Source organism: Pocillopora damicornis, chromosome 8 (assembly GCF_964200805.1).
Source record: "Pocillopora damicornis chromosome 8, jaPocDami1.2, whole genome shotgun sequence".
Classification (NCBI taxonomy): Eukaryota; Metazoa; Cnidaria; class Anthozoa; order Scleractinia; family Pocilloporidae; genus Pocillopora; species Pocillopora damicornis.
The window spans coordinates 16,719,888-16,744,829 of record NC_142677.1 but is presented as its reverse complement, the minus strand read 5'-3'; the positions used below and the strand labels follow the sequence as shown (position 1 = coordinate 16,744,829).

The 24,942-nt window shown below is 37.4% G+C and overlaps 4 protein-coding genes across 9 annotated transcripts; 3 read left to right on the top strand and 1 right to left on the bottom strand.

The window, feature by feature from the left end:
* LOC113672043 (NADP-dependent malic enzyme) lies at positions 1 to 8,833 on the top strand. Of its 6 annotated transcripts, none has more exons than XM_089214188.1 (12): positions 1 to 262; positions 1,814 to 1,967; positions 3,097 to 3,456; positions 3,648 to 3,809; positions 4,283 to 4,386; positions 4,616 to 4,725; positions 4,933 to 5,030; positions 5,547 to 5,660; positions 6,208 to 6,319; positions 6,861 to 7,003; positions 7,492 to 7,665; positions 8,248 to 8,833. In XM_089214188.1, exons 1-12 carry the CDS (start codon positions 249 to 251, stop codon positions 8,485 to 8,487), a joined length of 1,785 nt encoding a protein of 594 aa, XP_089070314.1. In that variant the 5' UTR covers positions 1 to 248; the 3' UTR covers positions 8,488 to 8,833. The 6 variants fall into 6 exon arrangements, with proteins under 6 accessions (XP_089070314.1, XP_027044117.2, XP_027044115.2 ...); XM_027188316.2 differs by having other exon boundaries at positions 235 to 405; XM_027188314.2 differs by lacking the exon at positions 1 to 262 and adding an exon at positions 328 to 552.
* A 479-nt stretch (positions 8,834 to 9,312) lies between these two features.
* On the top strand, positions 9,313 to 13,842 carry LOC113672015 (actin-binding protein WASF3). The gene is made up of 3 exons (XM_027188285.2): positions 9,313 to 9,739; positions 10,680 to 10,939; positions 11,423 to 13,842. The coding sequence occupies exons 1-3, from the start codon at positions 9,472 to 9,474 to the stop codon at positions 12,260 to 12,262; spliced, it is 1,368 nt and encodes a 455-aa protein (XP_027044086.2). The 5' UTR covers positions 9,313 to 9,471; the 3' UTR covers positions 12,263 to 13,842.
* Positions 13,843 to 14,213: 371 nt separating this feature from the next.
* On the bottom strand, positions 14,214 to 18,356 carry LOC113672016 (uncharacterized). Its single transcript, XM_027188287.2, has 4 exons — positions 17,979 to 18,356; positions 16,923 to 17,162; positions 16,258 to 16,469; positions 14,214 to 15,315 (listed from the first exon to the last, which is right to left on the bottom strand). The coding sequence occupies exons 1-4, from the start codon at positions 18,232 to 18,234 to the stop codon at positions 15,046 to 15,048; spliced, it is 978 nt and encodes a 325-aa protein (XP_027044088.2). The 5' UTR covers positions 18,235 to 18,356; the 3' UTR covers positions 14,214 to 15,045.
* A 1,287-nt stretch (positions 18,357 to 19,643) lies between these two features.
* LOC149041641 (uncharacterized) lies at positions 19,644 to 23,421 on the top strand. Its single transcript, XM_089214187.1, has one exon. It carries the CDS (start codon positions 21,596 to 21,598, stop codon positions 23,171 to 23,173), a length of 1,578 nt encoding a protein of 525 aa, XP_089070313.1. The 5' UTR covers positions 19,644 to 21,595; the 3' UTR covers positions 23,174 to 23,421.
* The last annotated feature ends 1,521 nt before the right edge of the window (positions 23,422 to 24,942 follow it).

Below are 24,942 nucleotides of genomic sequence, written 5' to 3'. Positions count from 1 at the left end.
AGCCCAGTTTGGAAAAAAAAATTGTGTTTTGGCATCAGTTGAACTTTGAGATTTTACCGTTGAACTTTGAGATTTCCGCACGCAGCGTAGTGAATTTACACGCTCATATGAAAGCGAAATGGAATTAACAACATACTATTTTACCTGGCTACATTCGAACGTCAGATCCAGAAACGTGATTGACACGAGAATAACCCGATTTGGTTATCCAATACTTGGCTGTTATCCCAGACTGAATTATTAACATTATGAAAAAACAAAGGTTTGTATACATATTTGAGAGCCCGTCAAAATCGAAACAATTATGTTTCACTTGCGACGGCTGATGGGCGTTTTGTTGATAAATAATCGAAAGGTGCCTGATATGAAAGACAAGATAGGTTTATAAACACGACAGGTCGTTCGGTAAGTACAAGTACTCCAAATAATTAGGAACAACAGGTCCGCTCGCATAACTGTAGCATCCAATCGTGTTGGGTGGAACATCAATCCTTATTTCTAAGATTTCTCAGTTGTTATTATGGGCAAAGGACAAGAAGAGGGAAAATCAAGGTATGCTGCAAAACCATTTGTAGAACTTTAAAAAATGGCCTGTCTAACATTAATATAAATTTAACGTGGGGACATTATTTTGCTAAACGACCGAAAACGAAATCAGTCACATTTTCTCAGTTTAATCCAGGTCTCTACAGGTGTTTAATCGGGAATATGCAACTTTGCGTGTCACTCCGAGAAGATTTTGTGTGACTGTATTTCTTTCTTTGCATTTTTATGGAAGTGAGGAATTTTTGGTGCCTGGCCGAAACGAACATATATGGAAGAAGAAGTGTGATGTAAAATTTCAAATCGGATTAGAACATAGCTGGTAAATTTGTCTAATCAAATTCAATTGCGCGAGCGTGCTTCATATTCCTATTGTGCACACTCATGACGTCGCAAACAAATCCCTCGCGAAAAAAATTTTCCATCGGGTTGAAAGTGTAATAAAACAATTGGTTCATGCATCAGCTGTGCGTTCGTCGAGATATGAAGCACTTGGGAAGTTTGGGTAGCACTCAAGAATCTAGAGTTACTCTTGGCTACGCCCCGAGCAACTCTTATGCATCTGTCGTGCTCTCCAAACTTCACGCGTGCTTCATATCTCGATCTTGAACGCACGCTGACGTATGAACCAATTGTTAATTATTTGATAAATGCTAAATTTCCAGAACTCACAACATAAACGTCAGAGAAAAGGACGTGAAGGGTTTGCCTTCTGTATTGGAATGTCTTTAGTAGCTGATAAAACAAGCGAGCCGTATACAAAATTACCACCCGCTCCCCCACCCCCCCCCCCCCCTCATCCGCGGCAAAAAAAATTATCATTGTAATCGTTCTCCGCTTCACTTTGTTTACGCGCGGTATACTGGGCGATATTCCATTCAGCAGGATGATGTCAGCTGAAAAGTCCGTTAAATTGGAGAATGCTTGCATTCCTTTGATTTAATTTCTAAAGACATGCTAAGTTCATGGTTTTGTTATGCTCGTATAACACTTTTACGGAGAATGTCGATAAAACAGTTAGTGAGCTGAATGTATCTTGATTTCTCCTAAAGAACCGATTGCTATAAACATAACTTTGACATAATCATACTGTTTCGGAAGGGTTTTCGTTTTTATCCTCCTTTGTCATATTTGTTTTGTTTTTTTTTTTACTTCAGTTTGTTTTTTTCATCAAGTGATATATTTACTTGATGATCTCAGTATGATATTTGTCTTGTCATGCAATCCAACTACGTACATTAATTTTCTCCGTGACTACTTTTACCAACAGACAGGAGTCCGTTTTGGTCGGAGCTAGTCAACTGCACAAGCAAGCTTTATCCGTGCTTCAAACCTCTGAAATAACCATGTCGGCGGTAGGGCACGTCAACAAGATTCCAACTATCAGAGGAACGGATATCATGAGAGATGCAAGGCTAAACAAGGTAACTCAATATAGTTGATGCAACCTTGGTTTGCCGGGTTGCCGATCTCGACCTGAGACCACAGTGTCCATACGGTTCGTGATACTGTGCATGCGACCAAGTCTGATATTTTAATTTGGAGCTTTTCCAGTTTAAAACGCCATACGAAGCACCCTTCATACGTTGTATTTTTTTAAGTAAGTTTACACTTAGAAAAAGGTCGTTGTTCTTTCGGCTTTTGTACTGTACCCATATTTGGTGACCATTTAAGTTGTTGGCAATCTTTATGCAAATCTCAGAAATCTCTTCAATTTCCTACTTCTTATTAAACCGTGTAAGGAAAAAATCTTCTTTAAACATTTTTCTGAGTTAATTTCCAAAAAAATAAATGATGTGGTTTGTGTGATAACATTTTTTTAAAATATGCTTTATCATGTGACTTGCACTGTATATTGTATCTCGGGGAATTTGGTTGATCAGGGTTTAAAAATAGTGCTCGCGAGGAATTTGCATAAAACTTTCTTTGGTCAATGGATAATATATTTTCTCTCTTACCCCAACGTTTCTTTTATCTTTAGTTTTTTCAATTTTGTAAATAACAATTCATCCTTTGGAATCATGATTATTTTGTCTGTAATTTCATGCACTTTTTAAATTATGAGTATAATGAAAAATCAAACCGTGATAAAGTTTTAAGTTTCTCATAAATATTCATGAATGAGTGTGGCTGAATCGGGTTATCATGGAGCTATAGAGCAGGCAATCAGAGCTCTTTGAATCTTCTTCAATTATTTTTATTTAATGCACTGTTCTAAATTCATCATAATGTTATGGAAAGTTTGGACAGTTCTTGATTCTTACTGATTTGTCTATACACCCACCCCCTCACAGTAAGTGTTGCAGGGTGGGGGGGGGGGTACTTCTCCTGGTCTGAGATTCATGGATCTATCTGTATAATGGAAAATAAAAAGTAAAGAAGCAATCTTGGTAGGTTATATACTAAGCTGCCATTAAAGCACTTTCCAAAAAGAAGCCTGAAAAATTCAGGCTTTGAGGGGTTTCAAGACAGTAGTTATAGTTAATAAAATTCAGTGTGGGGCTGTTGAGTACCTTTGATTGATTTAGTTGCATATTTGCTTTTTGATAACAGGGAACTGCATTCACCTTACAAGAACGCCAAATCCTCGGAATTCATGGTCTTCTTCCTCCATGCATATCAACTCAAGAGATTCAGGTCCAAAGAATGTATGGAGAACTTCACAGAAAGGCCAATGATCTTGAAAGATACATCCAACTGATGTCGCTTCTAGAAAGAAACGAATCCTTATTCTTCAAAATCTTAATGGAACACACAGAGGAACTGATGCCAATTGTTTACACTCCAACAGTTGGGCTTGCCTGCCAGAAGTATGGTCTGATATTTCGGAGACCAAGAGGGCTGTTTGTTTCCATTAATGACAGAGGTCATATTGACAAACTAGTAGCAAACTGGCCGGTTGAAAATGTGAAGGTATAGTGAATGTAAGAATTTGGTTCAGTTGTTACATCATTAAAAAAATTGTTTTTGTCAGCAAATGGGAATCATCAATATCTCAAAAATGTATAACTTGATTTTATTTTTTAAAGGCTCATTAGAGTAATGGTGGTGTTTTCATTAATAAACTTTAATCTTTTTTCAAATTTATTCAATATAAAATTTAGGCCATAGTGGTAACAGATGGGGAGCGTATCCTTGGCCTGGGTGACCTTGGTTGCTGTGGGATGGGGATACCTGTTGGTAAGCTGGCACTGTACACAGTTTGCGGCGGCATTGACCCAGGAGTATGTCTTCCTGTTATGATTGATGTAGGAACTAATAATCAGGTATATCAGGGTTTATTTGAGTTGTTTATTTATAGTCTGTTCTTATCCTCTCCATCCTTCTGTGACCATCTTTGATCCTTACTGGTAGATTCTACCCTCCTCTGTGTTTGTCCACAGCCCTGTGAGATTTTTCTTATTGCATATTTTCCTTTTATTTAACCCTTCACTCCCAGAAGTGATTCACATGTAACTTCTCCCTACAATATCCATCCACCACCAGCAAAAAAGTAATGAGAATACTAAAATGTATCAGGTAGAAGTTGTTTTGTTGATCAAACACCAAATTCTTGCAACTAATTTACAAGGAAATGTATAGCAGCTATAGAGAGAAGAATTAACAATCAGATCCTAGGAGTTAAAGGGTTAAACTAAACCCAATATGATGGGATAGAGCATTGCAACTTGAAGTCTCTCCCTGCCAAAAAACTCTCATCTTTTGCTCCAAAGCCAACAGCATTGATATATTTTTGCAGGCTTTACTGGATGATCCTCTCTATATTGGAGTACCCCAGAAACGTGTGACTGGTCAACTGTATGATGATTTGATTGATGAATTCATTGGAGCTGCAACTGCACGGTGAATTCTACTTATTAGTTACCCCAGCAACAAAAGACCTACATTTCAACTTCCCATTTTTATTTCTGATCTTGTTCATTTTAGTTTTTTAAAGACTATACAATCATGAGAAAATGAATTTAAAGTTTTACTCTTTATGTTAGATAGCCAGTTATGTAATCAGGAACCAAAATAATGGAATAGTCAGTGATGTGAGATCATGGTGAAGTGCTATTTTTGTGCCCTATAGATTTGGTGAAACAGTTTTAATCCAGTTTGAAGATTTTGGCAACCACAATGCCTTCAGATTCTTGGAAAAGTACAGAAATAAGATATGCACTTTCAATGATGATATTCAAGGTAAATTGAAATGGAATAAATTGTTTTATCAGGTGCAATTTATCACCAACCCATAAATGTAAAAGTGATGTACATGCTGCTCTATAACAATGGCTTTTTTCACCAACTAAGCATTTGCATCAGGCATACAAAGTAGTTCAGTCAATTCCATTGCTATCTTTGGGTTTAAAATTGGCAACTGGATTCACACTGCCTCTTTGTTTACAGGAACAGCTTCTGTCACAGTTGCTGGAATTCTTGCAGCATTGCGAATTACCAAGAATGAACTTGCAGATCACAAGTTTCTTTTTCAAGGTGCAGGAGAGGTGGGTTTACCCTTTATACCCTAACATTAGTGTGCATATTCTCCATACTGTTCTCTATACCTTTCTAAAGGTGCTGGTAAAGAGAATTTGTTTAGCAGTCAAGAGCTTCTCTAGTTGGTGATCATTACCTTTATTCTTGATTCAAGGTGACGTTGCGGGGAGAGATTAAATGCCAGTCTCTCTTAGGGCTTAGAGGTTAAAGAAAAGTTTTTGAAATTGTAATTCAACTCAGATTGGGTTACCACTCCATAGCAGAACTGAAGAGGTGGCCAGGAATAGGTTGCCATTCCCTATATTTTGATATGATCTAACAATCAAACAAGTATTTTCCACCCTTCTTCCCTCTTCCTTAATAGAAAAAAAGGTAGTTTTTCTCACACCACTCTTAATCTTTTCTGCCTTGGAGAACAAATGCAGCTGCCACCATGAGTGTGCACCACTGACATATTAATTCATTATTATATTTGGGACATTCTTGAGTGGAACTGAAAGAGCTGTTTTGTTATATTTTTACAGGCTGCCATTGGTATTGCTGATTTGCTTGTTCGAGCCATGTTAAAGGCAGGACTATCTGAAGAGGAAGCAAAAAAGAGAATTTGGCTGGTAGATTCAAGAGGACTGGTTGTTAAGGTTGGTCATGATCATTTTATGATTGTGAACAGACATCTTACAGTGAGATTTAAAAACAATAAGTTTAGTAAAACAAATCCTCTGTTAAATTGTACTGGACATGAAAAGGGGAGGGGTTGTTAGTCTCCTGTAGGTAACCCTCAGGATTTTTCATTATTATGGAATATCTCTGTCAACACCAGCATATAGGCAGTGGCAGATTAGCTGCACCATGAGTTTGACATGTAAAATTTTGGGGAAAAGTTTTTGAAAAGGAATTGAAAGAAATTACAAGTGGAGTCTCGAGAATTAGTTGCTTTGTTTTGGTTGCCTCATCGAAGAATGCACATGCATGTTAAGTCACAATCAAGAAAACAGAGAATGCCTTGAATCCTTCTCCATAATTTTTTAGCTATAATTGTATGGTTGTGTATTCCACTTACTGGCAGTATGATCGTGTGTTTCAAAAGTAAATGTATTTTAATTGTTGAAAATCTGTAATCCCATGTTTTGTTGTTTTTTCATTAGTCATAAGATTTCTTTTTTGAGAAAAAACTTTGTTTTTCAGGATCGTGCAGTTGGAGGATTAAATAAAGAAAAACTGAAATATGCCCATGAAGCAAATCACATCAGCACTCTTGCAGAAGTTGTCAAAACCATTAAACCAACTGCTATAATTGGTGAGGTCATCTAATCATATACAGTTTGTTTGCAGTATCAATGGTTTCAATAAGTTTTTCTATAAGCAGGTGCTAATAGGTGGCAATGGCTGGTAAGGGGCAGTGTGATGAAATCCAAATAAGAGAGCCTTCTTGGAAGGCAAAGAGACAGTGGTAAGAGGTCTCACAGACAGACAGTAGATCACTGACTGGTAACAGTGTTTTTTTGAAACCTTGCAATATTGAAAATATTTTTCTAAATATAAGTTAAAATTGTTCTCTCTGAAACTATACTCAGAGTAAGTTGGTTGGGGGTGGTTTGAGGTCAACAGTGTTGAAAATGTATGTTTCCTTTTTTTTTTTTCATTTCTTACCTTTTCCTGATATATGGATTAAATTTGTCTGTTGACAAGAATTTCAAAATTAATTAATTCAGTCTAAACTTGCCTTACAAACAAGGTTGCTTTGATTACATTTTGCTGGCACTTTTTCCTTTTTAATTCATTAAGGTACTAAATGTAACGTTTTAATTTTTTTGTGTGTGTGTCTTGTCTTGTTGCAGGTGTTGCAGCAGTGGCTGGAGCATTCACTGAAGAAATTGTCAAGGCTATGGCTTCCTTTAATGACCGACCCATCATCTTTGCTCTGAGCAATCCAACCTCCAAAGCAGAATGCACAGCAGAACAAGCTTATACGTGGACTGATGTGAGATGAAATTGAGTTTGATGTGGTCTGTGCTAGGCTTTTAGTTAGTGGAGCTAACTTCTTTATCAGTCCAGATGATCCCAAAATATGTGGGGGAAAATTTTTATCTTTTTTTCCCCTGACCAACTTCCTCTCTTGACCAAGGGGGTAACGCAGAATGTTTGATATTGGTTTTAAGGGCTGCCTGCTATTCGTAATAATTTGTCATCTCCATCATTATTTATGAAAACGAAACAAAGAAGACCTTACACAAATGTTAGAAGTTAAGATAGTTTGGCAAAATGAATCTTTGATTTGAATGGATATATGTTTATTAGTGGGTGTTTTGTGATTATGCATGTAAAGAGTGTTATTGTTTCCCATCATGGTAAAGGAAGGGAGAGGGGGAGAGATTTTTGACCACAGAGGGGGTTGTTGAAAGGTTCCATAGAGAACCCTGGAATAAAGAGAAGAAAATTCAACTGGTTTAATATTCCTGCTGTTGTTAGGGTAAAGCTGTGTTTGCCAGTGGTAGTCCATTTGCTCCTGTTACTCTCACTGATGGTCGTCATTTCGTACCTGGCCAAGGAAACAATGCCTACATATTTCCTGGTGTGGCATTGGCTGTGATTGCCTGTAAAGCTCAACATGTGACTGATGACATGTTCCTTCTTGCTGCAGAGGTAATTTTTAAATGTTCTTTGCTGAAATAATGATTTAAACCCAATTTGCATGTATGAGAAGTTATCCACAACTGAAGTCCCATTTAGATGGCACCCTTGATGGGGGGGTCTTAAATACAGGTCACAGTGTGCAAGGGCACAGGCCATGGGTGGTGGGTCTTAGGTGACAGGTTGCATATTGTAGGTCACAGGTCACTGTTATCAGGTCATATGCAACTGATATGCAATTCTTTCTCAATGATGAAAAACAAATTAAGGTAATCAAGAAACAATAGAACCTTTTTTATAACACAACAAAAACAATATAAACAGTGAATCACATATCAATGATACAAACTACATGAACAACTTAAAGCAAGAACTTTACAAAACTGATACTGACCCTCTCCTCCTCCTTCTCAACAAAACTTTGTTTTTGTCAAATTTGAGGGGGGGAAAGTGGAACAAAAGCTACACCTTCAGATGGGCCTCTGCTAAAGTAAAATCTGTTTATTTCAAATTACTATATTTGCAAATTCTAGTCTTAAGATTGTCTTAGTTAGAGCAATTTTATCTTAACAAACCTTTTATCTCTCACGCCAGTCCTTAGCCAATCAAGTGGAAGCATCTCAGTTGGAGAAAGGTTGCCTATTCCCTCCACTGAAAGAAATTCGAGAGGTATCCACTAAAGTGGCTGTTGATGTGGTGAAACTTGCATATTCCAGTGGTTTGGCAACTATTCATCCTGAACCCGAGGATAAGGAACAGTTAGTAAAAGACAACCTGTACAGTCCAGATTACATGTCGTACATTCCACACACCTACAACTGGCCCAAGGAGTAAATAATTACTGCTTCCAGCAGAAATGAAATGGATAAAACAAGACGGTATTTAATGGTGTGGGAGAAAATGGAATGAAAACAAATAATAAAATGGGATTAATTGTCCCTTTTTTTTTTCTTTAGTGTTCTTATTTTGAAGTTTCTTAAATTTTATAATTTAATTTTATAAAACATGTATAGGGAAACGATCTGTAATAATTAAATTATTTTGAACTCTTTTAAGCTCTCAAAACATAACAACCTCTCATTGAAATATTTAAATGATAAATTGCAAATGTTAAATGACTTTTTTGGAAAGAATATTGATAAAATTGAAAAAATAAAACATCATCCACCAATGGACAAAACTTGACTTATTTGTGTTGTCAATTAATTGATTATCAATTCTTGACCTAGTAAAGCAAAGAACTTGCTACTACAAAGATATGTATTCAACACTTTCCTTAGTCGAGTTTTAACCATTTTTATTTTATTTCCCGCTTATGTTGCATTATGATCCCTTCCCCTTTCATTCCTCTCTCTGTTAATCCTTTACACCAGAACATCGGTATGCATATTCTAAAATGAAGAGTTTGCGTACGCTATACGGACCTATATTTATTTCTACCTGTGTTTCACTTACACACTATCCCATAGTTATCTGTTCTCAGGCTTTATTCTTTGTTCTGGTCAAATTTTTTTTTCTTGAAACCCTCCGAATCCCTGATCCAGAGGAAAATGGTGCTTTTTCTTCTTTAAAAATTGTCAGAACTCATTCGTACAGAATGTGAAAATGGTCGCTTTCCGAAGATCAGCCGACATCCTCACGTGGCTCGCTAAGAACCCTGGGCAGGAGGAAGTCGCCATGTTGGGTGTTTGTGCGAGGGTGGAAGTTATGCGGTAGGTTTTCAATTCCTGCCAGGCATTGTCACCGTTCATTGGAGTTGGATAAAAGACTGGGATCTTGGAGTTTATCGGACGGTGTTGGTTGATTTTTTAATCAACCATGCCGTTAATAAAACGACAGGTCAGTCCGTCCGAATTAAGTCGTGGAAAGTTAGAAGATGGGTTTAAGAGTGAATTGGAAGCGGTGTCTGTAAACACGTTATGTGGAATCATGCGACAACTTAGTAGCATTTCTAAACACGCAGAGGACCTTTTTGGAGAGTTATTTGCAGAAACGAATAATATCTTTCAAAGAACGAACTCCCTTCATGAAAGAATGCAGAATTTGTCCATTAAAGTGACACAACTGGACTCCAATGTGGAAGAAAGTAAGTGATCAAGTTTATGGGTGCTGAAAGAATATATTGCCTACTTTGGATTCCTCGGCCAGATTTGTTGAATTCTTTTGTTCGTGGACGACGGAAATCGACATCATCTTGCTTGTTAAAAATACACTTTCTTACTGTTGATATCACCTTTTTCATGAGCTTACGCTGTAGAAAACTTGATATTTTTATCTTGATTCAATGAATAATTAAGCGTCGCTATTCTTATTCTCGTCTTGGTTGGACAAAACACCATTCTAAATTGAGGGGTTACCCTGATTTAAATCGCGAAATTGTTCTCCTTGAAGTAAATTTTGTTCGGAAAACTTTACCCTCTAATCATAAGCTTAAAATCGTGTTTTCTGAATAATCTGGTTACGGTCATTCCTCGTCACAGTGATTGCCTTTCGATACAAATACAAAATATGTCAAATGGGTTAATTGTTTCCAAAATTTCAGTTGTTTTCCTAATTAACGTTTCAGCTTTCCCACATTTTGCTTGTTTGTTGTATGACTGACAAGTACGTTTAATTGCTTCTATACTTTAAGTCTTGAAATAACGATTAATGAAAGGAGTTTGGAGGGTTATCGTTTAGCAAAAATGTTTGTTTCTTGTGGCTTTTAATGCGAATGTAAAACAATGGAAGGAAGTTTGTCTCTTTATCTCTGACACCCTCTCGGAAAGGGTCAGCAGACTAGTGCTGTTGATTGCACAATTCCTTGAAGAAATTGTGTTCCATTGAGAAGAGTCCATAACTTTGCTTCCTGTTAAATTTCAAAATTTACTATATTGGTCATGAAAAGATGGTATGTTCTAGAGTTTGTATGATGAGAAATGAGGTTTCTAATAACAATTTATTTGCCATCTTTTTCCCATGAATGTCTTATTCATTTTACATTGATTTTTCATTTTTAACTGTTCTAATTTCTTCCCTGAATTCAGTTTCTTTACAAGACATAAACTTGCGCAAAGCCTTCAGGAGTACAATTGTGACAGAACAACAGGTTCTGGCAAGCAGCACTCTTCCCTCAGCAATGAAGGAGAGGTACAGTGGTTGTGACAAACCTCCAAGACTTCAAGATATGAATCCTTACAGAGATGACAAAAAGGATGCACTCAAGTTTTACACTGATCCAACTTACTTCTTTGAGCTATGGTGTGAAGAGATGAGAAAAGAAGTAGAGAAAAAGAAGAAGAGAAGGGTAGGTATTTCTGCTTTTGTCTGCTGCTGTGAAACTTTGACACCTTTTCAACAGACAGATCAGGTGTAGAACTAAAACCAGTTGCAGCTCTTTTACACTAAGATTACCATGTTATTATTTTTGTTCTGCTCTGTTGTTTGTTTTGTGACAGTTATACTGTACTCAAAAAAGCCCTCTTTTTAAGATCATCCCCTCATCCTGTGATGTTGTATTTCTGGGCTGTACAATTAATTGCCATTGACAGTACCTCTCTTTGCCCAGGAGAAGGAATGGATGTTGACAAAATGTCAGTGAAACCCAACAAATTTCTTTTATTGGGGTGACTAACCTTACCCCACATGCAACCTGAGTCAGCTGCAACACTTTTAGCCTCTTAATACCAAGGAAACTAGTGCTAATGAATGTGTAAGCATTGAGTTATGGGTATATTAGCAATGACCTGAGCCACCAGGCATTTATAAGTTAGATTCTGTTTTGTTTTAGCGGGCTGGCCGGGTGAGGGCTGGAACCAGCGAGAAAAAACCTGTCAAGGCTGTGAAGAAGAGAGTCTACTGTGCACAAGGTGAGGAATTTAAAACTGCTGGCATTGCTACAACAACACCTACTACTGTTACAGAAGATAATCATAAGCCTGAAAGACGTAATACAGAGTACTCTAAACAGCCTAATGGTGGCATCCCTGATGGTGAACCACCCAATCATATCATCAGTCCAGGTGATGGAGCAGGAAAATCAGGTTCTCCAGCTCAGCGAAGACAGTCTAGAAGGTACACTGGTAATAACATAAACCGTCCAAATGTAGCACCACCTCCCCCACCAGTCCCAGCAATTGGGGGTGGGCCGCCTCCTCCTCCTCCAGCTCCTAATGCAGCACCTGCTGGAAATGCAATTCCTCCACCACCACCACCACCAGGGGTTCCTGCAGCTCCTCCCCCTCCACCACCACCTCCCTTACCAGGTGCAGGAGGAATGCCATCTCTAAAGCAAGCTGCATCTCAGTCTTCTGTTGGGTTACAGCCAACAATCTCACCATCTTCAAATTCACTGACAACCTCAGAGTCAAGTATAAGTGTTCAAAGTGGAGACACACCCCTCCCTCCTAAGGAACAAGTTGATGCTCGCAGTGACTTACTGTCTGCCATCAGAAGAGGTATGGAGCTCAGGAAAGTCCAAGTTCAGGAAGCAAAGAAAGAGCAGCACAGTGACACAAATGGTATCATGGATGTGGCGACCATCTTGGCTCGTCGTATTGCAGTTGAGTACTCCTCTAGCGAGGATGAAAGTGAGACAGGTTCTGAATGGTCAGATGGGGAAGATGAGTGAATTATTTTGTATTGGTTTCATACTTTTGAATACTTTTGATACTTTTAGAATCAACAAATGGAAAAACTCACACAGAACAGTCATTGATAGATTGAGGGTTCTTGTGCCATCTTCCAAGGCCCAAAATTAATTTTGTACAAGTGTGAGGTATGTGAAATAATTTCATACAGCCTCCGTTCGTGGATTTTGTATCACTTTTTATATGAGTATAATACAACCCAACCATGTACAAACTGAATCATATCATACTTTTGTCAGTGATAATTTGTTACAAAAAGGTTAAGGAATAGTTACAGATGTGTGATATTTGATGGGAAAATGAAAGTTTTTTAAATTTCGCTATCATTGAAAAATTTTGAATAAGATGTTAAAAAGTGTAACATTAAGGTTGAACCACAGTGGGCAACAATTTGCTATCACAGGTCTCTACTACAGACAGCCCCTTTTATCTAACTCCAAAATAAATTGGCAGAATGTTACTTAATAATTAATTTCCTCTCCACAAGTATACAAACAAATTAGTGCCAGTTTGAACCTGAGCAACTTGTTTTGTTCTTTAGCTAGGACAAAGATTCTGACCAAAATTCTCCATGTGCTATGAAGATAATTTTCCTTGGAACCTGTTCAATAATTGTCTTGTTACAGCAAATAGTCAACTGGTTTGTTTTACCCAAAATAGTATTTTTTAAGGGCGCTTGCTGATTGTTTAAAGAAACTTGAACTGCAAGTCAATTTTAAGAGTTAATTATTGTTTATTGATGTTGTAACTTATGATTGTTACTTTATGAATTAATTTTACATTATTGTCTTGTTTTATGCTTTATGTCTCTTTTGGTGCAACAAGTCCTTTGATTTCCAATTTGGTTTGCTAATGTTTCTGACTTAAGTGTCTTGGTCTCCCCCCCCCCCCCCCCCCATCCCTCCCAAAAGATAACAAAAAGGTTGCAGTAAACTTCTGGTAGTAATTGCTTTTTTAACCTTTTAATCTCTACGAGTGACTGGCATCCAATTTGTCCTCACTTTATCACCATTGATCCAAACATTTAAGTCATGAGAATGAAAAAAAATGATCACCAACTTGTGAAGTTTGTGATTGTTAAAAAAATCCTCCTACTTAGTACCATAGAAATGTATGGAGAATACTATAGTTAGGGCATGAAATAAGAAAAAGGAAATGCTGGTAAATGGGCAACTAAAAAAGAGTCATTTCTGCTGGAACTTAATTACTCTTTTACTTTTGGTGTACATTCATACTTTGGTCATAGGTTGCTTATGAACAGATCAGATCTTTATTGAAAATATTTGTTTTGTCACATGTTTTGTTTCCAGAATGGGTAAACTCCTCTTTGGCTGGTGACTGATTGTTTACTTTACAATCAATAGCCAGAACTGTTAAGTGTGACTTTGCTATTTTTCTTAATGAAGAGAGAGCTAAATGAGGGTAAACATTTAGTTTTAACCTTTAATCTTTAATCTTTTTAATCTGGAATATTGATACATGTAGCTAAAATTATGGCAGACTTGTAAAAAGCACTTTAAAGCCACATGAATTTTTTTTATAAATAAAATATGGTATCAACTTTGTTGTTATCCTTTGCATTGCTCTGGTATTATACTTTGTCCACTCCCTTCTTCTTTTACAGCCAGGACCAGGAAGTAAATTTACTCTTAATTGTACATCCACTTTGGTTTTCAAAATGCTTGATTCTTTCTTTGACAACAGTCCTTTTCAGGACAATCCTTACCATAAAGATCACAGTGCTCCACCTTTTAACCCTTGAAAAGTGACTGGCTTCTAATTTCTCCTAACAGTATGCCCCTTAAATTAAATATTAAGGTCGTAAGAACAAAGGAAATGATCACTAATTTAGGTATCTCCTGATCATCAATTCTCTCAAGGTCAACACTGGCAAGTTAATGCATTCCTCAACTGTTTGAAAGATACAATAAATCAGAGTTTTTACACTTTTTATTTGCATACAAGAATACTAGGCCAATACCATAGCCGTGATAAACATACAAAAATGTTAAGGAAAAATTTCTTCAACAGAACCTTAAGCCAAATTAAATCATACTTGATCTCATACCTGCAAAAACAACTTCTTATAATTGTATTGTCAAAGTGACATCACTGACTGATTGTAGCTGATCAAGTCTCTCAACTTATTCCAATTGGGATTAATTTTTTGTTTCCAAACAGAAGATTAGAGGGCCTGTTGATATGGAAATGGGGTTAGATAAATTATATTGCTCAAAAGAGTGGCAAGTTAGGTGGAGGGATTACAGGGTTTTAAAATGCAATTTTAATACCCAGTAAAAAACTGATGAAATATAAATATTCCTTAATAACTTTATAACAACCAACAGAAGATCAAGAAAAATATTACAACTTTGATATCCTCAAATTGACTTTTTGTAGCAATAAACATTTAGAGAACTTAACTTATAACACAATGTGAATGTCTTCGTCAGAGAGATGGAACTAAATCCATAAGCCTTGAGGGACAATATATATATATATATATCCTCAAAGGAGTTTTACCAAATGTCCTCAAGGGTAAAATTGAACAAACAGAGTAGGGGAAGAGTGGTATTTGGTTAAAGGTGCTAACTTTAAACATGTGTTGAAAAATTTTTATCAGATTTAAAAGGACTATAATTGATGAAGTTGAAAAAATTAAAACTTAATTTTCAAGATGAAAAAATCCGATGGCATCTTTGACGTACTACTTCAGAAAAATTGCACTCTTCATTTTCAGTCAAAGTGAACTAAAGATGTAAATTTATTTTTTCTTCCATGTTCCTGTCTGTTTCTGTTTACTGACTGCATTCTGTGTCTTGGCATAACGTTCTTCAGATCCCTCGATGGAACCAAGTTTGCCAGATTGATAATCCCTAAAAGCTTGCTCTATCTCCTCCCATTTGTTCATAACAAATGGTCCATGCCTGGCAATTGGTTCATTTATTGGTACCCCTGCAATCAAGAGCACATGAATGTCTTCATTGGGACTTGCATTTATCTGAAAAGTGTTTCCTTTTCCAAGCACACCCACCTGCAAAAAGAAAACAAATATGAACTTCCTTTATGAACAATTTAATTAATTCAAGTTTCTTTCCTTATGATTGTTTTAAACTTATGAAACTTAACCCAACCTAAGAAAAGTGAGTGAAATTTTTAAGGGAAGGGGGCCCTAGATCCAAGAGAGGAAGAAAATTATTATAAGGCTTAGTAAAATTCTGGAGGTTTCAATCTGTGGATTTGTTTTGTTTTGTTTTTTCCGTTTTGCGGCTAGGAACCAATTTTGGGATTTTCTGTTCAAGTAGCTCAACATGAACTTGGAAAATTGAAATATCTTTAAATTTTCCAACATGTAGAGTTATGTGGAGGCCAGAGGGAATGCATAGAAGTTCAATGAAAATCTTTTTATTTTTTTTCTTGTAAATCCTGATCTGACTCTTTTTTTTATTTGTGAATCATGTCCATGTGAACTATTTTTTAAAATCATGAATTATGTGCTGAACTAAACCTAATTCATAAATCATCTTGTTTTGGGTGATGAATTTCTGGCTATTTTATTGTTTTGGAAATGAAGGTATTGTTCTCAAACAACTGTGGTTAAATTTTGACCAGGATTTTGACACAAATAGGGACTTCATATGGATTGATAAAGGTCATAAAACAGACCACCAATGGTTCTTGAACAAATAAGATAAGACACTACTTTGACACCTAAGACTTGTCAAGACTAGAAAAGTAAAAATATAATTTCAATGCGATTGTCTTGATTTTGCGTGAACATGAAAGAGTTTTTGATATTATTTGTGATATTTATATTTATAAATATTTTATATTTTTACATGATGAGTTTTACAATTGGGTATAAGTGACCCTCTTTGTAGTGTACCCAACTGGCCTAAAGGTTCCAAATTCATTTCTACCAAAGAGTTTTTTAAAAGGGCTTAAGATAACTTTGGCAAATTTTTTTTTTATTTACCATTCCCATCTCCACAGAGACTCTTTCATCAGTGAATGAACCAGCTCCTCTCCAAACATAAGCAAATCCATCAAATTGCTCAGGAACATCCTGAACAAATGATCCACCAGCCTGTATATGAATGTCCAGGAACATGATTGGTGTTCGTGTGTCTATAACAGCTTTGGCTCCCAAGCTTTCTCCTGCTATAACTTTCACCTTGGTTTTCCCATCTATTAGGGAAAAGAATTTAAGAGATGATGAACAATTGACCCACTTCAAACCATGAGTTGCTCTTAGCTGCATTCAATACAAATTTTCTCCCACTTCATTCTAGTAACTAAATTCCTTGCATTATTATTTTGATAAGCATACTGAAACATGAATAAATAGTTTGTTATACAAAGAAAGAGAGGCCAAACTGTTCTTAAACTCACAGCAAGGGAGGCACTGAAACCACAATAGAAAACTTAAAAACCACTCAAACTGTATCCAAAGTAAGACTTAGGAACCTGAAAAGTCAATAACGAAAACAGTTCTTTACAATAAAAAATTAACCCCTTTAATTGATTCAAAGCTTTCAATGGAAAAGTTTTAAGCCATTTAGGATCATGATAAAACAAAAATAGTTATTTTTAGAAGCATTTTTAAGGATTGGAAGAAAATCTTACAAGATCAAATCATACCTGGACTGCTAACCACTGGAATTTTCTTAGCATCAGTGTCCTGGTACCTTGGTTTGATCATCTTCTCTTTTGCAGGCAAGTTTACCCAGAGTTGAAAGCCTTCTGATCTCCCACCTCTCTTTAGAAATTCATCGGATGGCATTTCACTGTGGACAACACCAGATCCTGCTGTCATCCACTGAACCCAGCCTTCTTTTAAAACACCATTATTTCCAGCACTGTCCTGGTGTTTCATCTCTCCTATACACAAAAAGACATAATTTAGGTCAACCTTCAACACCCCTATATTCTCCATACTCATCTCTATACATTTCCTTTGGTACTGATGAGAAGAATTTCTTTAACAATCAAAGCCTCTTAGGTTGGTGATCATTTCCTTGATTCTCACGTTCTCAATAGATGATTCAGCAGATGCTAGACACTCCTAAGGTTTAAATGGTCAATTCCAAATAGTGAATAAGAGTTTGAAATATTTAACTGGATTTTAGCATTGTGCCGTCTTCTCAAGGAGATATAAATTTCTTCACACACACTTTCTAGGTATGAAAAGAATTTGGAGAATTTTGCAGAGGTCAGAAAATCAGAGAACCTGCACAAAACCAATTGTAGTAGAGACCTAAAATTCTAAATTTGCTCCCTCCCCGCTGTCGTTGCAACGTAAATAATGACGGTAAATTTGGTCTCGATTTTTTTGTTAAAGGAAAACGAGGAAATAGAGTTTCCTTTTGCTTATTCTGACCATTTGAGCTAGTTTCCAAACATTTGATCAAATAAAACGAAGAGATTTAATATTTGCGGAAATGTCGAGTAAATAAATCATCGAAACACAAATTGGCCTAATTTTCTTCGACGTAATCTTATCTTGAGGTGCAGATCTCGATTCTACGATGTTAACTGGTCAGACAATCTATGTGCACTCATTTCGGTCGATTTTTGGAGAGGATTTAAAAGCTTTGACACTAATTACGTAATTTGATAAGTGTCATGCTATAATTCGATCGGTAAACCCCTCTTTTTTATCTTAATTTTGAAAATAAAAAGAAACTCGTGTCTTACCGTCAATGAGATAAGTAACGGTCTCAAATCCACGATGAGGATGATCAGGCGCTCCTACAGCCTCTCCTGGTCCATAAACCACCGGTCCTAAATGATCCAACATAAGGAACGGATCACAATGATCGATGCGATCTCCGACAGGTCTTCGAACGAGAAATCCACCGCCTTCCCTCATCTGTCGGGACTTTTCAACACGGGTAACACCTCGAGCCACAACCATACTGTCTTGCGTCTTAAGATCTAAGTAAAACACCATCAATGACAACAAGTATATAAACTTTGTCGCGTGTCGACACAAACTTTTGCGTGCACGAATTGTTTATATGCCAGCTGGCCTTGACCCAGCATGCAGTGCGCGGAACGGATGACAAGGCGAATTTTCTGCGAAGTCACGTTGACTTTTTTACCCCTCTCTAGTGTAACGTCAGTGCGTTTCAAACAATTCGAAACTTCTTGATGATCTCTTTCCGGAAGTAGGATACATAAAGTAGTAGGCCTCGTTTCCTTAAAACGATCACGCAGCTTTTTCGGCGTGAAAAAGATGCTGAATAAGACCAGGACACTTCTCTCAGACGGATAAATTATATACTTCATACCAAAAAGTTTTGACAAGTTTTGCAAGTTTTCATTTGTATTTGCTTTGCTTGATTCAAAATAAAGTCGGTCTTCACTATGCAGAGCACTATTCAGGCAACGTTCAAAAACAGATCAGTTGCTACTTAACCAAGAAAAATTGGGAAATTTATAATTTGTACGTGAGGATTACGGAATTGTTCAATACCTTTCCTTAAGGAAAATAAATTTTAGGCATAAATTTCATATGATTTTCATATATCTACAATCATTATTCATCATTTGTATGGTTTATTTGGACCCAACTTAATGACCAGCTCCCAGTTGGCTTGTTAGCTCAGTTGGTAGAGCGCTGCACCGGTATCGCAAAGGTCATGGGTTCAAATCCCGTACGAGTCATCTCGCCCGAAGTCACGTCGCCCGAAATCTGAGTCGGGTTGCCCGAAATGTTAGTTATGTCGCCCGAAAAAAAAGTCAAGTCGACCAAAGAAACAAATACTAAAAACATCAGAATTTCAGTGTACGTTAGAGTAACGGTTCTAAAAGCGTTGTTCGTTTCTTGCAACAAAGGGAAGCGTTGTCAGTTTCTAACAACAAAATAAAGCGTTGTTCGTTGGTATGTACTCGTTTCTTACTCACGGACATTTCATAAGCTTGAGAAACTCTTTCTTGGTTTCTAATCATACCATGAAGACTTTGACTACACAGAAATCGATCGTATGGTCGGAATTGAAATATGTCTGAGTGACGATGCTAAAAGCGTTTTTCGTTTCTAACAACAAAATGAAGCGTTGACCTTTTACCGAACGCGAACTTTAGCAACAGAACTTTACTTGTATGTTACGCTGCGTCCGTGCATTTTTGTTATAGAAATGAACAACCCTTCCCTTCATGGTATTGTAAGAAACCAAGATAAAGTCAGTGGTCAAGCTTACGAAACGTCCGTGAGTAAGAAACGATTACATACCAAAAGAACAACGCTTAATTTTGTTGTTAAATACGAACAACGTTTCCCATTGTTCAAAAGAGCGAACAACGCTTATAGAATCCTCATAGTGTTGTCGGAAACAAAGGGCGCTTTAGTGATAACAGTTTCTCAACTTTATTGCCTATTTCCAGTCTGAAATTTAAAAATTTGTTCATGTTTAGCGTGCGTATATCGAGTTATGGATGCACGCGGGATGTTTGGAGAGCACGAAAAATACGTAAGAGTAGCTCGAAGCGCAGCCGAGAACAACTCTAGCTTTTTGAGTGCTCTCCAAACTTCTCAAGTGCATCCATAACGAAAATATCGGGCAACATGACTCAGGTTTCGGGCGACATGACTTCGGGCGGGATGACTCTCGGGCGACTTGACTGTAAACCGCTCGAGTGCAGCCTTAACGTTACCTGTATAACTAGAATTTGACTTCTCAACGCCATGTAATTTACCCCCTTCAATAAACCTATAGTTTCATCCTTCAAATAAGAGAGAGGATTAAAATGTTTTCCGTTAGAATCCATGGCTAGAAATCGAAGACATCATGGCGGCTAAGCATGCGCATAAAAGACAAATAATTACGGAGTTTAAATATGGCGGCTGCATAAGGCTTTCTGTGGGAAAATTTTGAAAATCAGACACAGTAATTTTCTGGAAGCGTGTACTAAAAATGCCCACGTCTAAAATGTATTAGAAGAGTATCCAGATCACTCACCTCCGTTCTCAAACTCTTACGATTTCGCTACGATCTGCCCCAGTCGAAGAAACTTTAAACCTTTTTGGTGCCTTAAGTGTCTTAAAATGGCTTATGTTGGTCAGCTAAAGCTTCTCCTGCAGCCACAACAAGGGTTGTTTTATCAATTGCCAACGTCTGTCCGATCTCTTCGAAAGCCGACCTTCTAATTGAAGGCTATTTGAAGTCATAAAAGTGTGAATCCACGCTGCCAAACGACTTCCAAAAGTCCAAAAAAAATTTTTTTCTTATGGGTCTTGTTCCCAGTAGAGACGTTGACTCAAAAACTAAAATTATAAGATCTGAAAACATATCAAAGAACTATTCAATCGCCATTTTGTAAAAACATAGTAACCTAGCCTGTTATGGACAATACCGCTACAGGGCAGCTACTGAATGCTCAAAGATTGACATAGATTGCAGCATTGGCGCGAAAATAATCTGACTTGAAAAACAAAATAGTAAGCTTCTTACTTGGACAAGATTTTAACAGCTTCTCAAGCAATATCTCGGAAAGAAAATAATAAAGAAGTTATGCAAAATGTCTGATACACCTTCATTTGATTCATTTTGAAAATGAAAGTTGGGGATTGAAAGTCCCTCTTTAGCCTATGCTGCCAAGACAGTGACAAGGAATATCATCTTAGCTGTGGACGTACCCTACCCTTTGCTGAAATTGTGGCATGATTTTATCAAGACACAGAAAAATGATAGAAATCACACCCATGGCAATGGAGAACCATCTTGTTCAACCCCATCAAATTTGCACATGCATGAGTCAAACATGAAATTATCTTATACTTATGTTGATCTGTTTGATTACTCTGTTCCGGGAAATGCATTTGCAATTAGCAATGATGAAAAAATTAGACTAGAAGTTAATGAATCTTTAAGAAAAATTTGTGGAAAAGTACAAAGTGAATATGCAAAGGCCAAAGGGACAAGGAGGAAAGAGGAACTCAACTCAAAAAAGAAGATGTTTGATTTTAGTGGGATGCGCAGACGCAGTAAGGTGAAACGCAGCTCGTGTTGCGTCCGCGACATCAGCCGCTGACTGACCTCGATTTCTAGCCATGCCTATGTTTTCACTTTCATCATAGTTAATCGAGGTCCCTTCGATTAACTATGCTTTCATGTCGTTGCTCGTGTATCACATTACATTCCCCAAATTCCCGGAAACAGATTCATTTCAATTTCGGATTGTTCAACTGGGAAACAATCACAGCGGATTAGTAATGTGCAGAATTTGGCACTACCAAACCGACTGTGCAGAAACTGAAAGTTCGTCAAACTGCTGATCAGTCGTTCGAGTTGAAGCCAGCGGAGGAAAGAATGTTAAGCGCTGTGGTGGAATTCCTTGTATACATCATTGAAAGTTTCACTGGAAGTGTAATCGAAAATTACTCCCCAACAGAATGTCAAGGAGCTGATGATGACCAAGGTTTACTTGAGGAAGATAACCTTGCAGATTTCACAAGATTTGATTCCCGCGGTGTCGATACCGTCTTTCAAGAATTCGATCCCCTTCCAGGACATTACGGCAAAATGGCGTGGAAGTTGTCCCGACCTCCGTCTCTTAAATTCCTTGTTACTTGTTTTAAGACGGTCTTTATAATGCAGTTTGTGTTTGGCTCTTCCATCGGTTTGCTTGCGATTGCCATCGCAGTCTTAGATTTCAACACCGCAGATCTTTGTTACGAGAAGACAGCTCAATGGTACAGCATGCCACGAGTGATTCAGAGCATCCGTGTCACTAGCCAGTCGATAGAAGGGTTCTTCATTCAGCTTTGGCATTTTTCCATAATGTTATGTATATTTGGTTTTTCATTTATGAAAGATCTTAACCTTTTCACGGTTAATCTCCTTGCTGCTTTTACCGACTGTTGCTATCGCCTGTATCTACAAATATTTGGTATCTACAAACACTCATGGATGAGTTACCCCTTAAATGTTCTGTTTACCTCAATGGTAATGACGAATAGCGTGATCATAGCTAAATATATTATACCCGAGCATTTGTACTCCAAGAAGACCCTATTTAAGACCACAGGTCTTCTAGCCTTGCAGTTTATATTTGGCTTACCTATTTGTTTCTTACTCGTCTACAAGATCTTCCCATGGTATAACGAAAAATCGGAGATTGAGAAAGTGTTCATCGCAGGTTTAAGCCCGTTATTTCTATCGATCCCGAAAGTGATTGTTCGCACTGCCGTACCAAAGTTCAACCTAGTTCACCCTGGAGTTTTGCACCTCTTGATAGGTACTTTATATACTGCAGCAGCTTTTGTCTTCCGTATTATGCAGGCAGAGTTGGTAAGCTTTTGGTTATTTGTCGCTTTGGGCGCTGGTCATGCTGTGATTGACCTCATAGAGCGCTTAACAGTTTCCATGAGGGATTACATCTGGGAATACGCCTACAAACTACTCTCTCGCTGCTGCAGATCACGCCCAAGAAATTTTCCAGCAGGCATAACCCGCACCCCTCGAAGTATGCGTTTTGTTGCAGACGTTAGCATTCAACTTGTCCTAACCGAAGCAAACGCCCTAGTGTCAGCGGTAGGATTCAGCCAATTGTACAATTTCATGTACCCAGATGACTTCCAAACGCCTGATGGTTACTTTGAGAGTCTCATCTGGCAATTCTTGGCTCGTTGCGTTACTGGTCTAGCAATAGATGTATTTTTTAACACTGTATCGTTGTGGCTGCAAGCGATGTACCTAAATGTTGCCGTGTTGAAAGTGTGGAGGAGTAAACAATGGCGATACCACGTCATTTCCAACGTAGTTTGCACGATAATGGTAGTTTTGTATTTCACAGAGTACCTGTTTGCAATAGTTAGGGGCAAAAATAACGGTAAAAAGTTAAAAAGGTTTGCTTTTAATTGTTCTTTACCCTTTTCCAAATTCTAAAACAGAAACTGTGGAGTTCCTCAAGTTAGGACGAGTTGGAAGTTATAAAGTTGAAGTCAGCAACAAATAACTGAATTCTGTTTGATGAAGAAAACCTCAAAGGATCGTCCTGATTAGTCTATTTAGAAACCTATAGTTTTCCAATGATGAAGTCGTGATTAGTTTTAGTTTTGCATCTGATTGGTTGAGATGGTGGTGTATATTTCTATAGACCAATCACAGAGTAAAGTAAAGTAAAAGTAAACCAATCCCGGATCACTTTTGCCACTCAATTTAAAATTTCTATGTGCTCTGTAATGCTATTCCTCCGTAGACGAATAGAGCTCTGTTATTGGGTTACCCTCATCATTTTACAGTAAATGGTTTGAACCCGGGGGTAACATTAAGTGTTTTCTGATCCAGTCTGGGTGAGTGTAGTCCTGAGAAGGACTGCTGTCGGTAGAGGTTAATGACGTTTCGACAGCCTAAGCGGAAATCATAATCAGAGTCGAGTTGTTGTAAGTCGATGATCAGACTACAGTATCACCTTTACATTTTGACAAGTTTCTCTGAAACTATACTCTCCACTCTTTGACCCTTTCGAGTGTTAACAGGGACCGCACAGAGGGAGGGGCTGGGGGAGGGGGGGCTTTGCAAAAATAAAAATAAATTAAACAAAAAATAATTTAACAAAAATAACGGAGCCAAAAATAGCCTCCCCCACCCAAAAACTTGCTGTGCGGTCCCTGATTAAGCATCTCATTTCCCCCAACAACATCACCCTTGAATCAAGCATGGAGGTCATGAGAATATAGGAAACGATCACCGACAAATTATTTTTGTCAGCACCCTAAGAAATGCATATAAGAACAATTAAAACAAGTTATAAATCCAGCCAGCCCCGCAGCTAAATTAGCTTCCTTAGACAGTTCATCAATCGAGAAATATTCGATGAGGAACGAGTTAGAAGGATTTTTTAATGCCTTCACCTCAATTTAAGTAGAATTTACATCTTCTTTTTGGGGGGGGGGGGGAGAAAAGAGGCGTTGGAGTTTCCTTTTTCTATTTTTCTTTTTTATGAGGTATGGAAAGGAATATAATAAATTGTCTTCAGACATCGCATTTTCTCGTATTTTAAAGTCTTCATAGATGATCAATTTGGATCTTGCGGAGCCCATCTCTTATTAATAGCAAAGGATTCAAACAGAATATGGTACTATCCAAAGTCGGTAGAATATTCATATTCTGTTAGAATTCTGTTTAATATCCCAAATGCGTTCAGTGTTACCGACGTAATACCCTAGGATTGTCTCACTTCTCTATTGTTTTGTGAGAAGTTAAATATGTTTGCGACGTTAGTAAAGCGTCTAACTTACTAGTTCAGTAGTGTTTATGGCTGCGAGGATCTCTTATATTCGTTTCTTCACCGCAGTGCACAGATATGATTTTCTTATATCTACAACCAAAATTTCATCGACTTCACAAATTTTACGGAAAGAGTACAAAAGACATAAAGGGTGGCAAGTATGACCCATAAACAACTGTGGAAATATACGAGAAAGATGAAGAGACTTTCATTTCGGACTCACGTTCTATGCCGTTTTACAAGTACCATCGTTGAAATACTCAAAAAGTGAGATTTTCGGCCGACATAATTACTCTAAAGATATTAACACACACAATGTTAAATAACATTGTACAGTGGAATGATAAACCAAATGTAGTCTTCAAATGTTACCAAAAATAAAGACCAATTCCTTGCAGAAAAATTTCCCTTAAGGCAAATTAGT

What these genes read in the sequence shown, in the direction of transcription:
- LOC113672015 (XM_027188285.2), top strand. Translation starts at nt 9,472, where the DNA reads ATGCCGTTAATAAAACGACAGGTCAGTCCGTCCGAATTAAGTCGTGGA. An exon ending in GGACTCCAATGTGGAAGAAA is followed by an intron (nt 9,740 to 10,679) that starts GTAAGTGATCAA and finishes CCCTGAATTCAG; the next exon opens with TTTCTTTACAAGACATAAAC. An exon ending in AGAAAAAGAAGAAGAGAAGG is followed by an intron (nt 10,940 to 11,422) that starts GTAGGTATTTCT and finishes GTTTTGTTTTAG; the next exon opens with CGGGCTGGCCGGGTGAGGGC.
- LOC113672043 (XM_027188313.2), top strand. Translation starts at nt 1,498, where the DNA reads ATGCTAAGTTCATGGTTTTGTTATGCTCGTATAACACTTTTACGGAGA. An exon ending in TTTCAATGATGATATTCAAG is followed by an intron (nt 4,726 to 4,932) that starts GTAAATTGAAAT and finishes CTTTGTTTACAG; the next exon opens with GAACAGCTTCTGTCACAGTT. An exon ending in TAAACCAACTGCTATAATTG is followed by an intron (nt 6,320 to 6,860) that starts GTGAGGTCATCT and finishes GTCTTGTTGCAG; the next exon opens with GTGTTGCAGCAGTGGCTGGA.
- LOC113672016 (XM_027188287.2), bottom strand. Translation starts at nt 18,234, where the DNA reads ATGGTGTTTTACTTAGATCTTAAGACGCAAGACAGTATGGTTGTGGCT. An exon ending in TCCAGTGGTTAGCAGTCCAG is followed by an intron (nt 16,470 to 16,922) that starts GTATGATTTGAT and finishes TTTCCCTAATAG; the next exon opens with ATGGGAAAACCAAGGTGAAA. An exon ending in TCTCTGTGGAGATGGGAATG is followed by an intron (nt 15,316 to 16,257) that starts GTAAATAAAAAA and finishes TTCTTTTTGCAG; the next exon opens with GTGGGTGTGCTTGGAAAAGG.
- LOC149041641 (XM_089214187.1), top strand. Translation starts at nt 21,596, where the DNA reads ATGTTAAGCGCTGTGGTGGAATTCCTTGTATACATCATTGAAAGTTTC.